The sequence below is a fragment of the Alosa alosa genome, chromosome 16 (assembly GCF_017589495.1).
Source record: "Alosa alosa isolate M-15738 ecotype Scorff River chromosome 16, AALO_Geno_1.1, whole genome shotgun sequence".
Lineage (NCBI taxonomy): Eukaryota > Metazoa > Chordata > Actinopteri > Clupeiformes > Clupeidae > Alosa > Alosa alosa.
Genome location: NC_063204.1, coordinates 16667991 through 16686737, shown reverse-complemented (window position 1 = coordinate 16686737; position 18747 = coordinate 16667991). Strand labels below are relative to the sequence as shown.

The 18747-nt window shown below is 45.4% G+C and overlaps 1 protein-coding gene across 1 annotated transcript in view; it reads right to left on the bottom strand.

Moving 5' to 3' along the window:
* adarb2 (adenosine deaminase RNA specific B2 (inactive)) overlaps window positions 1-18747 on the bottom strand; it is a 120873-nt gene that overhangs the window by 34688 nt on the left and 67438 nt on the right. Inside the window, 5 exon segments of the mRNA XM_048267127.1 lie at window positions 5993-6594; window positions 6597-6699; window positions 6702-6875; window positions 6877-7064; window positions 8322-8411. Coding sequence (XP_048123084.1) covers window positions 5993-6594; window positions 6597-6699; window positions 6702-6875; window positions 6877-7064; window positions 8322-8411 — 1157 coding nt within the window.

Genomic DNA, 18747 nt, shown 5'->3' with positions numbered 1-18747 from the left:
GTTCTGGGCTTGTCTTTGGTAATAGACTACAGGGCTGATCCTCGTCTGGGCTTCGTTCACCCGACTCAGGGGTTTTTCACTCGGTGTCTGCTCTAAACGGCTAGCTGACATGGTAGAAAAGATTTAACAGTCTTATAGGTCACATTTTGCATAAGTATGAGGCCGTTTGTGATGGCCTTAACCTTTCCGTGCACAAAGTGGCCTTCCGTTAAAAGTGAAAACATTATTGTACAGACAGTGAGAGGCTAGCAAGACACGGCAGAGAAAGAGCTTCCTCTCCTTTATATACAGCTGACCATATGACAGACTACTACCTCTAACACATTACCACTATATCTCACATCACACTTGAAACAGGCCCTGATTCCCATGGGTGAGAAGTGCTTAAAAATCTCTATTACACCATATGTTCACTCTATGTAGACACACACACACACACACACACACACACACACACACACACAACACACACACACACACACACACACACACACACACACACACACACACACACACACACACAAACAAACAACAAAATGCTGCATACTCTGCGCCAAATATTCCACACCCGGAGGGGTGCTAATCAATTTTGTTATAATCTGTTTTTCACACCTTGCACTGTGACTGAATTTCTATTTCTCTGAAATCATGGCACTCCATGCCCCATCCCCCCCCCCATCCCTCATCTTCTGTGCTGATATCAATTAATGATTTGTGCTTCATGGTTGTTGCGGAGGCTGAGGAGGCTGTTTGTGTTGGTAAAAATAAAGGTTTACAAAAAAAAGAAACAACAACAAATGAGTAAAATAGCTTCCTGCAGACGGGGTGACCTTCATGTGTTCGGGAATGAAACCTAATTCGCTGTGAGTAACAAATTACCATGCTGAATTACTCGGAGCCAATGAACACCTTATGTGGACTCAAGGAGCTGAAAGGTGCATCTGAAAGGTTGTAAATGATCTTAACACTCATATGTAATAGACCGCGAGACCTGGACTGCATCAAAACTGCCCGCAAGTATGGATGCTGATAAGTTAGAATAAATAGATGGGTAAATAAGTAAACAAATAAATAAACAAATAAATATATAAATGCATTTACTCTCATTTCCAATCCTTTTGTCACTGAAACTGTATCTGCATTAGCTTGCAATTTTGTGGTTCCCACTTCAAAGAGCCCTTCGATCAGCTGCTGATTTTCTCCACACACACACACATCTATAGACAGCCAGAGAAATGCCAGAGACCCATGGAACTCTGCACTCCCCACCTGTGCTCTCTTCATTACCCTCCCCTAATTGTGATTCTGCGCCTCGCTGCCATCTCCTTATTCACATCATCACTGATCCAAGGTCAGGAGAGAGGCAGGGTTAGGATGATTGTGCTGCCCTTCTCGGTGGCACGGCCCGATGACCTCCACGGCGTCCTTCAGCTTTTTGTGAGCCCCGTTGCGCCACCCGATGTATATTCTGTAAAGGCTTTTTCCTGTTGACTTGGCAACGGTGGAGATATTTGTCACCGTGCAGAGAGATTAAGTGGCCAATCAACCTCGGAAATGCAAGGGTAATCTTTCCACTCTGTAATGCGGCCAGCGCGCTCACACCAAATCACAATGGGCTCGACGGATGCTGCGGCGTGCCGGAGACTTTGAGCACTTCATAGGCACAGTTTAGATGCACAGATATGCCACAGCACAATCAATGCCACAGCACGGAGTAGCAGGACATTCCGAGCAGATGGCAATGTTTATAGTGCATTTAAATGCCCATTAGCTCTCAGTACACTGGTATCTATGTTGATATATAAATACATATTAAACATATTTACATATTCACACAGATGCGTGTATGTATGTGTGTTTGCATGTTGGATTCAGGTTGGCTTTGTCATTTCCAGCAGGCTGAGGGGCTGTGTGAAGAGAGTTATTGTGGGAGGCAGCCTGCCTGGGGCAACTCGCGTGGCCACCGCTGTCCCTCCTGGAGAGTATTCCAGCCCTGCCTGAAACACTCCCCCAACGGAGGCCCTGGCTGTCCTTCCTACACCCTAGTGAAGGTGACCCTTTGCTTTTCATCTCTCTCTCCATCTCTTTCTTTCTATCTGCATTCCCTTATTCCCCTTTCATATCTCTGGATACCATAACACATGTCACCAAGCCTAACATGCCAGCCTGTACTGCCTTTCACCATTTGTTAGCACAAGACTGTGATCCTAATTCTGCATGCAGAATACAATGTGCTCAAATTTAGAAAATACGGACATCTACAAAAAAAAGCAAAACAAACAACAATATTTGCAATAACAAAGAGCTAGCACAGCCATGGGGCCAGGGGCAGGTCGAGCACAAGGGCTGTAGAGATCAGGGAGCGATGCAGGGCCTTGATAACGGAGAGCCACTGGCAGACTTGGCACAGCAGTGGCATAAGACCCTCTGGGCCAAGACTGGCACCAAATCCCCACCCTGCTCTCACATCTTACAGCCATGGGTCGGGAGTGAAGTCCACAGAAACAGCAACAGACTCACAAATCTATGCACACACACACACACACACACACACACACACACATACAAAAACAACTTGTCTATACAAGTGTTCAAACACTCCCACAGAGTAACAGATATTGGACACGTTTAATAGTCCATTTCAGATGATCTCCTGTAGCATCAGGGGGAACTTTTGTGTTTGATGTGAGTGTGTGAATGTGTGTGTGTGTGTGTGTATGTGTGTGTGTGTGTGTGTGTCTGTGTGTGTGTGTGTGTGTGTGTGCAAGTGTGTGTGTCCTTCACCACTTCAAAAATGACTCGACAGCAGACACTGCAGTCTGACTTTCAAGAATTTCCACAAGCGAGCGCTTTTCTGGAACTAAAGCGGTGAGGCAAATCCTCCTCAAATCCCTTTAAACGGCGTGGCGGAAGGGGAGAGAAAGAAAACTTTCTCCCGGGCAGACACAAGCAGGTTGTTGGGTTGATGTTGTTCAGAGGGAAGGACAACATTTGGGCTGTCTGCTCCTCTTGGGCGAGAGGGGAATGTTAATATGACATTGGGCGTGAGATAGCGCACTCGGCGACGCATACACTCTCTGTAGGATCAATCCTCCAGGGCTGCACTGCGCTGTGCCGCGCCGACACACCCAGACCCATTCACCAACAGCCAGAGAGCAGCGCACAGCCAGAAACATGGCCGTTCGTCTGGAGGAGGCAGGAGGTGGAGGAGGATTTCCATACGAATTTCACAATAGACCAAATTCCTTTCTGCATCTGCACTGATGCTTTTGGTTAACAAAATACATAACAATAGAAACAAAAAAAAACATTCTTCCTCAACAAATAAATCAAAAGGAATTTGTGCACTTGTTTTGCAGGTTATTAGATTTCCCAGTGCTGAAGAGGCATCTATATTAAATTTGCCACTATGTTGCCACTGCACTCTTTATGCAGAAAGTTGTTCACACTTCCTTTTTTTGCATAAATGAGACTACTCCAGTGACAGTGACGGTCCTCTGTGTACCACTAAAAGTGCCTCATCAAATCATCTTGGAGGAGAAGGCAGAGCTCTGGGAGTGATGATCAGTGCATCAGTTTGCCAATCAGGGCTGAATGATGATAAATAATTGCTGCTTTGTGCCTCAGTTGAGGAAAGTACTTACTGATCACTACATAGTCAGGCTAGTGTCTTAATGAATGACTGCCATCCTTATGGGGATTGTAGTAGTAACATTCTAGGTATGAAATCTACATTATGTTACATCAACGCAAATTATAAAAATGTATTGAAACCAGGGGCATCACTAGACATTATTCACTGGGACACGTGCCTTAGTAAAAGTCTCCAGTGCCCCAGTAAAATTCTAGCGCTGCTCTCGCTGGAAACGGCATTCATGAGCGCCATTCATGATCTCCGTGCCTGCTTTAGTCATGACTCGAGCCTGTCACTTACCAGCCAATAAAAATAAATAAGGAAAAAAAGAAAGGGGGCATAATAGCCAATCAGGAAATAGGACCTCTGTAGCTGGGTAAGATTGAACGCAACAACCAATGAAAATCGTTCACATGATTCTTCCGAGTGTTTCGTTGTACAGTGGAAACGGCTGGAGCTCATCACATCACTTTGAGCGCAGAGGAAGTCGTCCCCTGTTTTAACGTTACAACAAATTCACAACTTGTTTGAAAGAAAAAATGACAAGTTGATCGCTGTTACAGAATGTTGCCCACATAATTAGCATCTGTTTTTCAATGCTTAGCGTCATTGTAGCCTAAATTTAGCAACAGTTTACCAGCTTGTGCTCTCTCCCTCACACACAGACTCACACCATGCATAGGCTGCATGCACACATGCGGAGAATTAATAATGATTTACGTATACTGTAGAGAGAGTCCTGTAAAAGTAGCCTATACTGTTTGTGAAGCTGACCTACTGTAAAACTAAACATAGCCTTCTGATAAACTATTCAGAGATGGACATCAGAAAATTCTTCCTGAACAGAGGGAGAGGAACAGTGAGGAGAGATGAGGAGGATGAGGAGGGAGGTATGATAATTGCCTACATTAATGGTAACATTATGTTGGTAGCCAGTGCTGTGATTTGATCTATGGTTTAATGGCAAACTTAAATAAGTTTGCTGCATTTGCAAATGTAGCCTATAATAATCTATACAGAATCAGAGTAGCCTATAATATACTCTGATTCTGTGCAGATTATTATAGGCTACATTTGGAAATTATCCCCAAAAGTCAGTATGAAGGCTTTAGTAGGCTATTTAAGCTACAAAGAACTGCTGTATTGCCAGGATGACTATAGGACCCTTGCCTGGGAGGGATATCTCAATTTTGACTAAAAATAAGCTTCCCTTGTGTTAGTAGGAAAGCCTATTAAATTCATGCAGTGAGTATAGGCCTACTTATGCCTATGTGTGGATAGTGGCTGCTACAACAATTGAGGGAGAAAGTGCTGGTCCTACAGTATGACAGTGACAATAATGATTTGAAGCTTGTAGCCTACCCCTAGGCTAGCCATTTATTTCATATTGCGCGCACATTTTTTTTTTTTTTTTATGTATTGGGAGTTGGGGGCCTGTGCCCCAGCAAAGCTCTAGATCTAGAATCGCCCCTGATTGAAACAATATTGTGATATCTTTGATTAAGACATTACTGGCCCAAAATATGGCCCAGATTTGTGTCATATAAATGACATCATACCCACTTTAAAAACTGCTGTGACATTGGCTTTGTGAACCTTCAGGAAATTCATCTGAAAGTGTCACTTTGCAATCCCCTTAAAATTCCATTTCCCAACTTGATTGCTATTTACGTATTTGACTAAGTAAGGGGAATGGGTTAGTATGTTTGTTGATTTGCCTTTCACCTTTCTATCTCCTTTGGGCAACAGATTAAATTAATGTTTATAGACACTGTGATTCCACACATGAGGAAACAAGAGATTGCGCAAAATTACAATACTTGTGCAATTATAGCTCTATAATCACGGGGACGGAGAAAACCTCATTTCAGGAGTATGGCTGTTTTCTCCTGAGTCAACGACACAAGGACGATAATTTGGTTCATTTGCAACCTTTTCCATCTGAATAGATCACTGAGCAGATACTGTTTACCCCTGGCCTCGCCAATCCAAAATGTACACAGACAGCGACATGCACACACACACACACACACACACACACATGCACACACACACACACACACACACACACACACACACACACACACACACACACACACCCTGACACGCTTTGTCTCCACCTAAGTGAATACTCTGCTTACCCAATTCCCCCCACCCTAAAATCCACCCTCTTGCCATCCTTGCTCTGCCCGTTGCCTGCCAGCCCATAATCCCTCTGCCCTGCCCATCCCACCCTACTGCTCCATCTCCACCCTCTTAATTAAGTCCCAGCATTCCCTGCTGCTGCAGCTATTATGGCCCAGCAGAAGGACGGAGGGGGAGGAGTGGGCTGCCAGCAACCAAGCTGGCATCTCTCACCTGGGGCAAATGAGGGCACTTATTCCTGCTGGGCTGGATGCCTGCTCTCCCCTCAGGTGCCAGCCTGATGTTGAAGAGTGCCTGCAGGGCACAGCGCGCCGCCTGGTTCTTGGCCAGCTTCTTGCTGCGCCCGCAGCCCTCGAAAACGCGGCCGTCCACACGCAGCGCCATGATAAAGCTGCCGCCGCTGGCGCTGTTGCGCACGCGACCCCGCTGCGACGACGACACGGGCATCTCTGTCCGCTCGGCGAGGCAGGCGTAGCGCAGGCCCGGCCTCAGCTCCCCGAGCAGCGTCACCGGGCTCTTCTGGGGGTCAGCGGCGACGGGGGAGCGGCACGGACCAAAGCGCTGCCGCGCCTGAGCCATGAGGTCCAGCGTGTGCCGGAGCAGCCGACCGTGCCTCTGCAGGGCCCCAGAGAGCAGCTCGCTCTCAGCTACCGACCGGCACAGCGCGAGGCCGTCGCCAGTCACCCCACCGTGACTGGACGAGGAGGAAGATGAGGTTGAGGTTATGGGAGTCGCCGTCGGCTCAAACCCTCTGAAAAGAGGGTCGGGACAGTCCGGCGTCTGGTCAGAGGTAAAGTCTGTGGGCGGGCTACTTTGGCGCCCATTGCGGAGTGGGCCTGGGGGGCGTTGGGGAACTGGACGAAGGAGCGCAGGGCCAGCTCGGCCGCCCGCATCTTGGCCTTCTTCTTGGTGGGTCCGGGATGCCCTCGAAACTCAGGCCGTTGACCTCCACGGCAATGGTGAAAAGCGGCGCATGCACGGGGCCCGTCTGCGACACCAGCCTGTACTGCAGGCCCGGCCGCAGCTCGTTCAGCTGGACCAGCGCGTTCTTGGGGGCGTCTGACCACGGGCACGCGGCTCTGCGGGGGTAGATCGGGCCGTGGGCGACACAGGCGGCCGTGGTTTTCCTCCTCCAGGGGACGTTTCCTCTTCAGCCCAGAGGCGCCACTGCGGGAGGGTCGTCGCTCCGTCTGGAACAGTGAGGACTGGCGCTCAGAGGAACCAATGACACGATCCTCCAGATTGCCCACATTACGGTTCTCCTTGACTTCAGCACTGCTTGTGCCTATTGGATGAAATAGACAAGAAAAAAGGATGGAATATAGTATAATGTTGAGCAATATAATATAATATAATATAATATAATATAATATAATATAATATAATAAAAATAAAATATAATATAATATAATATATTATATAATACAATATAATACAATACAATACATTGTTCTTGTCCTGGGTCTGAGGGCTGGACTGGTCTGTGAATATGCAGATGGTTTCAGCCATAAGCTCAGCACCAGAATATGTATGTCTCTTTTTTACCGAGACCTGTAATCTCTTCCATTATATGCTCAGTGCAAATCCAGTCAGTTGATTCACAATGATATGGTAATGAAAAACAGATCCACCATCAGCTGCAACATCTCCCAAAGTTCATGCTAAGAAAGGCCATCTTATTTAAGTGTTTTAAAAATCTGAGTACAAATCCTCTCAAATGGGACATTATCTGGCAAATCACTCGGTAATCTGCTGCAAAATTGGCTTGGAGTCCTTGGCGGAGAGTGGGTGTGATTTCTTCCCTGTATTCAATGCAAAGCAGCAATCCCTGATGTAATGGGGGATACTGGGGCGGCTTATGGGTGCTGCGAGGCGAGGAGAGGAGCACAGTTTTGCGGCTGCTGTTGGGCACGACCCCAGACAGCTATACGGGCTCTGAGCCCTGCCAGTTCGAGGGGTGGAAAATAGTGGAGCAATTGGGGTCATGAAAATGGTGCACTTATCAGGAACAAATGGGAGTGCTCAGGGGGCAATGCAGGGATGTTCAAAGCTTGACAGAAATCATGTGGGCAAAAGGGTTAATGCATAAAGCATAAGGTTAGCGCCACTCACCATTACTGGTGCTTTTAATTTTGCTTGAAAGGAGCTATTATCTGTGGGGGTGCTGATTTTTTTCTGCTATTTTTTATTAAGTCAGTGTTTCAGAAACTAAGGTAAAATATTTCAGTTTATCACTTTGACACATTCAGTGACTTAAGCACTGAGGTTTCCTGAGGGGAAGAGACACAGCACCTTTAGTGAGAAATGCCACGTCTCTTCTCAGAACAACTTCACCCGATGAGAAGCTAAAGAACATGACTTCACCATTATCTCTTTCTGCCTCCATGCATTCCAGTGAGTGGAGAACTCCTAGTCGTGGTGTGCAGGCAAATTCCGGTGCATCTGCTTAGACATGTTGTATTGTGACAGGGAACCCTTCAGTTGGCTTTGGTTTGTGACCATGTGTGCAATGGTGTTCCACTCGCACAGTCTCACGACTTACTTAAACTGTCCTCGTCCTCCGTGCTGGTAGTCCCAGGGCTCATGTACTTGAAGGGAGCGATCAATGCTGACAGCATGCTGCCAACTCGCTCTGAAACACATTAACAGAGACAAACACCAGTGTTAGGGTGAGCATGGAGCAAACCACAGTGGGAGATCCTGTGCAGATGCAAGTTCTCTTTTTGACATTCTGAGGAGGCACAAATCTGAAGGGACCAGGCTGGCCACGTGAATGAAAAATGGGGCATGTGAATGAAAAATGATAACGGCTCTACTCCTCCTGGGCTATAACATTAGAAATGCATTCAGAATCTGTGTTTTGATGTTAACATTGATGACTGAGTGGTGACCATAAAGCCTATGAAAACAGAAAGGGCTTGGATGGCTGGTAGGCTCAGACTGTTTTAACTGTGATGATTTCTACACCACTGTAATTCATCTGGTGTGCATTATAGTGTTGAGCACAAGTCAGAATCCAGATTTAGGAAGGGAGAAAGGAAATTTAAACCAAGTTTACAAAAATCTACAAAAAAATGGTCTCTACAGAAGATATGAAATTGTAGTTTAAATCTATAGTACTCAATGTCACACTCATGTCTAAAGCACAAGTGTCTAAATAAGCTTGCACAAAATTGAACACCAACTCACTGTTGAGGAATATACATTCTCTTAGTCCCTAATGTCTCCAGGTGTGTAATGTGTCTATGCATGCCAGCGTGTGTGTGTGTGTGTGTGTGTGTGTGTGTGTGTGTGTGTGTGTGTGTACGTACATATGTCTGGTGTTTACAGAACATTCCCTTATTAGGGCCCTGGCTTGCTCTGTTGGACTCAGCCCAGACTGAACAGCATTGACAGGACAGGCAGCCCCAGTAATTACATCCTCCTCACCACCACCATCATTTAATGATCAATACTCGTAATGTGCTTGGAGAGCGAGGAACAAGAGCGAACGACCGAAGATAGAGGAGAGAAGAAAGCGAAGCAGAAAATAAGGAAAGGAGGAGCAGAGGGTTATCTGTCGATGGACTTGAGGGGCACATCAACGGCACAGGATGACCTGAAACTATGAGCAACATGCCACGCGTGAGCTGCGACTAGCACACCAGCGTGGGGAGAAGGGTACGGACAAAGCTCCAGGCAAGACCAGATGGCCTGGAGTCCCACCATGATTCAGAATAATTTAGAACACATGGACTAAAGATAGAGCATCGGAGAACAACAAATATAAATAAATAAAAGCAAACAACCATTTACATTTGACCTAATTGTGTGATTAGCAGCCCTTGACTGCAGCTGCTCAACTAACTGATTCGAGAGAAAAAAAAACCCACACACATTTACGTGGGCTAGAAAAGAGTATAGTCTCGCAATGACTTTTCACACAGAGAGACCATTACCACATCAGCTTTAATAACAGGTATAGACTACATCATCAAATCCTAAAATGATATGCGGCATGAGGCGCTACATCTGAATTTTAGTTCCTGTCTTCGAAATTGAGTTTTGAAACCCTGTCTCGGTGGGAATAACATGTCATGTTCAGCAACCGGAGGGTTCCGTCATTAGTTTAATGTTTTATAAGAAAAAGAAAAAAACACGTAAATGTATTATTTATTCTCTTCATCACATCATGCCTTTGGGTCTCTCCCATCATCTCCAGGCTCTCTGCTCACCAGCCTAGTGCACTGAGCCAGGAGAGCTGTGGTGGTGCTGGCAAAGTGACACCATCAACCTGATAACAGAGCACTGGAGAACTGCAGGTCTACACGCACTTGGAGAGCATAATCATTGGGATTGATTTGGAGGGCCCGGTGCCCATCTTAAACAGATCAGCCTGAGACAGATGCTGGGATAAGCAACTGCTGACCGAGAAAGGACTATTGTTTGGCCCAAGAAGGCATTCAAACGTGAGGGTCCGGGACATGCGCGGAGAGGTAGAGTAGACTGTGTTAGCAATAATACTGAATCTAAAATGAAACCCACCTATCAGTCAACCTTAAGAAATCCTCCCGCTGCTATAGGAACGTGACCAAGCCAAGGCAGTGGGGATTTTGACAACTTGTAATGTGTTGAGTGAGATAAGAGCCAGAAATCCAATTATTTTTTCTATCCAGACATGGTCAGCGTATGTGTGTGCCTGTGTATGTGTGTGTGTGTGTGTATGTGTGCAAGCACCCATGTGTAAGTTAGAAGCAAAGGGTGAGCGACTCAGCCTTGTTCGAATAAAAAAGTCAGTGAATTTCTAGGTCACACACTGCAACCAGTTGAATTGAATGTCAGTCAGTAAAGAGTGCATCACTCTATCCTGCCTCCAACTTTCTTTGTTTGACGCTGGTCTTATTTTTTGTCAGCTGGTGAACTCAGACCACTTTGATAGCATACAGGAGTAAGCCCTACCATGTCCCACACATGGGCTGAATCCTAAAGCAAAGCCCTGAAAAGATCCCAGTATTGTGATTTTTCCACATCAAATACAAATCAGAAGTATGCTTATAAAAATGTTTTTTGTCCAGTACATCAAGATTGAGTTGGATTTGCTTGCTAGAACACAAACTATAGCAGAGTTTGGACATGATTACAAGTCCCAGAGTAATTTAAAAGCACTGCAATATTAATAGCCATTGATTGTTGCCTAAGGTGTCGAGCCAAAGAACAATCTGAGCCGAGATTTCTCCTGCTGGATCCTTTGTTAGAGACAACGTGACAAGCAGGCAATACAAAACAAAGCTCAATGAAACGCCTGACGACAGCAGCGGAGCCAAATGCTCTCTGTCACTGTTTTATCGAGAGGTGGGGCGGTGAGGTGGTGGTGGTGATGGTGGGGTGGTGGGGGGGCGTTACATCACCTTGCCCCTGAGCACTTTGACTTCCTGTCTGAGTCACTCACTCAGGCGAAGAAATAAAGCCTATTGGATCTAACAAATGTGAAAGCGCTGCTTTTTGAGTTGGCTAAACCAATCTGTGGCGCTGTGGCTTGGTGTCTGGGAGTCGGGCTCATTCATTCTGACAGAACAAAAGGGGGATAAGAAAAAGCAGGTTAAGGGCCCAGGCTCAGCCGGATGGCAGTTGTATTGTACGGGGAGATGCAGAGGGGATAAGGGCTGCCTGCTCCTCGGCGGTCACCGAGGGAAAGGTAATGAGCCCAATCCTGTCACCCCACCGCTCCTCCACATCCCCAACACAGCGGCCGGGCACGGCCTGGGACTCACACAACCCCACACACACACACACACACACACACTTTAACATGCTGCTTGCCGCTGAGAGGCTGACAGGGTAAATGCATGTATACACCTCCAGCCCACCAATCCCATCAAACCACATGCTCACAAAACAAGGACCCAATCTGAACCCAGAGAAAGGAAGAGTTCATATTTGAGAAGGCGTCTGGTACACGCTCCCTCCTCTTTCTTATCGTGACTTTTCTGAGAGCGGCTGTCTCTTTCCCGCCTCTCGCACTGACAGGGGTGAGATACAGGAAGCGGCGCCAGCATGGCATAGTGTTTATTTTTTAATAGGGGGTGAGGGGGGGGGTGGTGGTTAGAAAGAGCAGACGGGTGGATATTTAGCACCTGATTAGCGGGACAGAGGACAGAGAGAGATGCACCATCTGCTTCACATGTGTTTCCCTCACTCACTGCCAAGGACAGAGGGGGGCGGCAGCGGGCTCGGAGATGACCAGCCGCGCGTGGGCATAGGTCCTAATCTCACACTCCCACACAGTCCACTGCTGCTGCCCAGTCTGGGCGTCCAGAGAAAAACCTACCAAATTTTTTGGTGCGGGCCCCGAAGCATGATTGAATTAGCGTAATGAAATCACAGCCACGTGCCGGGTACCCGCTCGCAAGCACTGTTTCGCCTACCTAACAGTAAATGCCGGGGCGCGCGCGCTCTTGTCCGTGCAGTCTGGGGTGAAAGTCAGCCTGCTAGTCATTATGGATGCCATTACAGCCCCCCTACGCTCCTCAGTGAGTGTCCGCTTCAATTAGATGAACAAATGGACGCCCCCAGTCACAGAAGAAGAAAAAAAAATGACTGATGGGAGATTAATACAAGAAATAAAACCAGGCATATGAGCCACTGCAGCATGTGCATCGTAAAGCTCTGGCCCTGCGGCCGGCCGGAAGGGAGGAGGAGGTGAGGAGAGGAGAGGCTCGGAGGTAGCGCGTGTGGGTGTTAATGACTACAGGGCTGAGTGGATTGATATGGTGCTCGTAATGAACTCGAGAGGCCACTCCACCACTGACCTGCTTGTCAAGGGTCTGAGAGCCATAGAAATGCTCAGACCTGCAAGTGAGTGCGCGTAGGGAGAGAAGCTGCGCAAAAGCCCGGCCACGTTCTATCCATCAATAATTATTATACTCCGAGTGCTTCCTGCTCTGGCATAAGAGGGCCCTGTGAAATGGAGCACTCTCATAGAAACACATTAACGTGTCAACGCAGCCAAGTCAGAGTTGAGGCCAACTGTCACACAGCACCCCAGTCCCCGCCCCACAGTACCAGGACAGTAACGCGCTGGCGCGATCTGAAGAGCTCTCACTGGAAACAGGTGTTGGGGAAAGCTTTCGTCTTGCAGACCTAAAAAGCTTTTCATTGTGCCTGTTTTCTGATGTGCTTTGTGGCATGACGGCAGTGTAGAAAATAGATAAATGTGGCATCATGTGTTTCTCCATTTCTCCTGAGCTGCAACATTCTCGACTCCGGCTTCTCCCTGGAACCAAAATAACAATGACGGCTCTAGAATGTGCAAGTGCACACACTCCGAATGAAAGGCTACACAGAATACAGAATATACATAGAAACAGACAGCAACAGGGAGTGTGTGAAAGAAACTGGGTGTGAGAAAGTATGGTATAGAGAAAAAGAGTTTGAGAAATAGAGACAGACTGGAGAGAAATATACCAACACAAAGTCCTGAAAGTATTTTTGGATTCTCTGCCATAAATTCAGCATAACATATTCAAAAGTCACTCAGCATGTGTTTGATTAAATATACAAATTGTGATTTGCACTTTATTCTACTTCATATCATTGTATTTTTTTTCTCTCGCAATAAATTCCCTGAATATTCATGGACGCTGTCATCCACTCATACTAGGATGACAAGCTAGCTAAAAGCAATGGTGTGAGGTGCAGTGTTCTCTGATAATGCAACTACTGTAGCTGTGTGGGGCTTTAAATAGCTTATAACATATAACAAAATTGTGATAACACATTGGGAAAGTTTTGACCCCCTACCCCCAATGCACACACACCCTCACACACAAACAAAATGGAAAATGAGGGCACCAGGACAAGACCAAGCTGACTGCCCTAATAGCACATTGGCCTTCTCATCTAAAGGTGTGGGCAAGAAATTCAACACATTTCAGGAGAGAAAAATTGATTGGGTGCCTCTCTTTTTCTGTGTGTATCTATGTGTTATGGCAGAGAGAGAGACAGAGAGAGAGAGAGAGAGAGAGAGAGAGAGAAAATACATCTACACTTCATGGGAGTGATGGATTTATTAAGTAATAAGAGGGAGTTTGCTAACGATGAAATTATGTTAATTATGTTGGCCAAAATATATTCCAACTCTTTGATTGATTGTTAGTACTTCAGACTGCATTTTAATGATTGGTCACTGTGATCATCATCTGAATCCTGAACCTGTGCCAGTTGTATATTTTGATAAAATTAACACAATAATTTTTGCGATTCATTTAAAATATTTAAGTAGAATTCATGCAACTAACGCAACTGTGTTTTGTTTACTTCCTGGGGTGGCTGACAAGTCCCAGAGAAGAGCACAATTTGAAATGAGATCTCACCTGTTTCTCCTGAGGGATCCTTAGGATAAATAAAGTGAGACAAGAATAGACTAAGAAGAAAAAGTTTAACTAAAAAATTGGACTTCGGCTGAGACATGAGGAGGGTTCTTATCTCAACCCATTTGGGCTGAGACTACAAACATTAGTAAATGTGTTTAGTATGCTTTATGGATACTGCGTTTACATGTAGGCAAAGTGTTTTTGTTTTGCATGGTGGTCTGTCCTGGACCATGGGACTAGTGCAATGCCTGAGCAGCTTTAGTGGGAACCACAGCTGTGTGTATCTGTTCTTCACATAACCATCACAATTTATTGATCAAAATTAATTTTAAGATCATAACCAAACTAGGTGTCTATAAAACTACCTCAGAAAGGACTAAATTCTTGCATACTGTTGGGTCATATTCTAATTGAATAGTGGCTAATTGCTTTGTACTATTGCTTTGTATAATTTGTTGTTTCATCTCTTGCAACCACTGTGAATTACTGTCCAGCAGTGTAAAGTACTGCGCAAGACTAGGACAGTGTGGCTGAACTGGGATGTCTTAAGCATGATGTTTTAATCTAGGCTAGGCTATTTGCAAACATACAGCAGAGTGACTAAAGCTGCTGCGCTGTTGGCTGTGTTTACAGCCAGTGGAGCATCTGGCAGAAGTGCTGTTTGCTTTTAATTTGACCAGCATCCAGCCACTTGTATCCTCTCATCTCAGGCTGGAGACTTTGCAACACTTTGGGGTTATCAGTTCCAGAAGGCCACCATGCATTCCCTTCATTTTTGAGACCATGTGTCTGTCTCTTTCATCTCTGTTAACATTCAGCTTTCCTATTCTCACTCTCTCTCTTCTTTGCAGCACTGTGATAGCTATTCTCCAGCATAAATAACACCACATGTTTTTCTGTTCACAATAACAATAACACATGTTTTCCTGTTCCTATTCAGACTGCTCTCACACACTGCTCTCTCCCTCTACCACCCCCTCCATCTATATCTAAAAGAACCCACGATTTAAAGGCTTTGAGGCATTTTGAAAGTGTGCCGTTATTATATGTGTAATTGGCACGTGTGTTTACTCCACTTTGTTGGGCTGAAATTGCCGCACCGATGGTCTTCGACAGCACAGATGGGACAGGGACACTTTTTCATTGCCTGTTCCATACTATGGAGCCCAGCACATCTGGTATGCAGCGAGAAGCATCTTTGCACTAATTTGTTTGTCACTATGTATTGAAGGCACGATCTGTCATCCTGCCATGCTTTGGTAGCGGCGTGATGTCTGAAGACATGGCTAGTCATAAGTTTCCGACGCCTGGCCACTGGGGACTCACTTAAACGCAGCCGTCTGACTGCTGAAATGAAAGGTGCTCTGGGGAAAATTAGATAGAGGAGAGAGAGAGAGAGAAAGAGAGAGAGAGTGACAGAGGGAGTGTGAGGGAGGGAAAGAAAGAGGGATAGAAGGAGAAAGCGCACAAAATGAAAACAGAGTTTTATTGAAGCAGTCCTAGCCATCTTGAACGTGCACCAGAACAAAACAAGCTAGCCACATAGAAAGGGAGCAACTTTTCTGCTGGGAGTTCTCTGAAGACTGTAATATGCAAAATAAAATGAAGACAAATAAATGTAAGTGAAATTAGCACCTAAGCGATGTGAATTATCCCTTGGGACCTAATTCACAATGATGTTTTTAAAGCATTCCCGTTTCCTCTAATTGCACTCTTATCCTTAACAGAAATATTTTTCAAAAAAGGCAAAAGACCTCTTTAAATAAGCAGCGTGTGGAAATGTGTGTGCGTATGTGTGTGCACAAGTAATTCGGACGGTGTCCTTTGGGGCTCTGTCCTCCATTTCTTTGGGAAAATCCCAAAGCAAAATTGCGACAAATGTGAACTGACAGCTCATAATATCACGTTTCCAATTCTGTGCACTGCACTAAGTGTGATTCTGAGTCAATTAAAGAAGTGTTTGATGTTGATACATTGAGACTTTCAAATTAAGCGCGTGAACCCAGCTATTTACTACGGTGTAAAGCAGCATGCTTTCATAATCATGATTCACTGTACGTCTACAGGGAAGAGAATGGGTGGGGAAACCACCATCTACACACACACACACACACACACAGCGCCATGTGCTTATGCACACAACCACACAAAAACACTCAGACACACACACATACACACACACATACACACACACAGGTTGATCAAATTATATATTTCCCTTGCGAGTGTTTCCCCCAATTTAAGTGGGACAAAAAGGGTGAAAACTTAAATGAAATAAAAAAGGGACCTGGGAGGGCTGGCTGTTGATTTTAAATGGTTTTGGCACCGGCACAAAAACATCTATTTCTTTTGCATAAGTCCCAGTGCATTTATCAAAGGCCAATCATGGAACAAGTGATGGGAGTGGGGCATTAACATTGTGCAGGGATTAGGCTGCACGGCGCATGATGCATTATGGGAGAGCAGAAGTCTGTGCAGCAGGGACAGCGCTCATCCGACACACTCTTAAATGGAGTGGAGGTGGAAGCTCTTCCTCTTCTGCAGACGGGACTGGGAGAATTAGGTGTTTGAAAAAAAAGAGGCCTTTGGTGAAATTGGTGCCATTTTCAAAAAACAGAGCACTAAAAGCCTGCTGGGAACAGGCACTGATCAACAGGATGGTGCAGCACAGTGCACCCTGTAAAGTGGAGACAGTTTTGATTTCTACCATGTCCTTTTCACTCCTTCATTTCCCCCACTCGCTCTCACTCATGGTATCCTTTAACACATACATTTGACACAAACACTAAAGACAAAAGTGTTGGTATGCCTGCCATTGCACAGCAACTTCCCATTCTAAATCCACAGGCATTAACATGGAATTGGTCCCCCATTTGCAATTATAACAGCTTCTACTCATCTGGAAAGGCTTTCCACAAGACTTTGGAGGGTCTATGGGAATTTGTTCCCATTAATCCAGAAAAGCATTTATGAGGCCAGACACTGACGTTGGATGAATACACCTGGCTCGTAATGTCTACTCTAGTTCATCCCCAAAGTAAGTATTTCATGGCTTAGGCAACCCTGCTCTCACCAACCCTGCTCTCACCAAGTTCTTCTATACTAAACTTTACATTGGAACTTACTTTGAGCACTGTGGACAGTCATCCATATTAATACCTATGGATTTAGTATGGGATGTCATTGAAGTTCTTGTGGGTGTAATGCCAGGCGTCCCAATACTTGCACACACGCACGCAGATAAACACACACATAAGGACAACCAGAAACAAACCAGGAAAGTCAAATGTGATTTTAATAACCCAACCTGGGTATAGAGTCCTCATGAACGGACACAAAACACAGCTCTGATACCCATCTGTGGAAATCACTCTTACTGGTTGGTTAGTCAATGTTCAGAGACCAAACAAGCAAAACATCCAGTCCATCACAGTCAGGCGAATATAAAAAATAAATGATACTTACAGATAGAGTAGCTGCTTTCTCATATTGCCTGAGTGCTAGGCTCCTTTGAATTATAAAAACGGTGAGGTTTTGCACGACACGTTAAAAGGCTTCCCCTGTAAGTCTCCCCCGACCTATTCACTGAAGCACTCTTTTTACTTATTTATTACTTATTATGACCGCCTGCAGCTAGCGGCGGTCATATAGGTTTAGTCAGATTTTTTTTTCTTTTTTCTTTTTCGCATGTCCAAATTTCCGTCAAGGATTCCCGGGACACTGAAAGACCGGGGTAGACAAAACTTGGTGGGCATGTAACCCCATATGGATAGCATGGAACCATCGTTTTTTTTTTTGATCTGTAGTCCCCCTGCTGTACTGGACCCCAAAAAAGTAAAAAGGAGGAAGGGCAGACACAGTTTTCTGTGAATATCTTGAGAACCGTAGGGCCCATGGGGGGGATGACCAATTTTTCCTGTAGGTATGTTTGCCTCCAGGGTCATGTTAACCCATTCCATGTGCACACATGTGCATAAACAGATACACACGCACAAATTGAAAGTGTAGGACATACATTCACAGTGAAATCATGGGGCCTACAATAAAATAATTTATGTATTGACACATACTCACACAGTAGACATATGGTGCGCATGGATAGCATGGAACCGCATGCATACTGGACCACCGAAAAGGAGGGTGGGGCAGACACAGTTTTCTGTGAATATCTTGAGAACCGTAGGGCCTAGGATGACCAATTCACATATGTTTGCAAACAAACATACAGTAGCATGTATGCCACATACTCACACAGTAGACATATAATGCGCATGCATGCACATGCACACACACACACACACACACCCACACACATAAACATAAAGCGTGTACACGCGACACATGCACACAATTCAAGAATTTCTCAGAATTATGAACAGGCAAGATGGGGGATGGGGTTGTATAAAATTAATTTTACATGTGAAATCTATGAACTAATCATGTTTTGGTACTTGTTGTCTAGCAGATACCAGTGAGAATTGAGTGTGGATAATGCAATTTAGTGAGACAGTTAGAATCATATAGGCCTTTCAGCATGATTTATTTTGTGGAAAAAATGTGCTGGACTGGGCGGCGGTCATATTTTGTACTGCTCTGCGGTACATCTAGTTTATTACA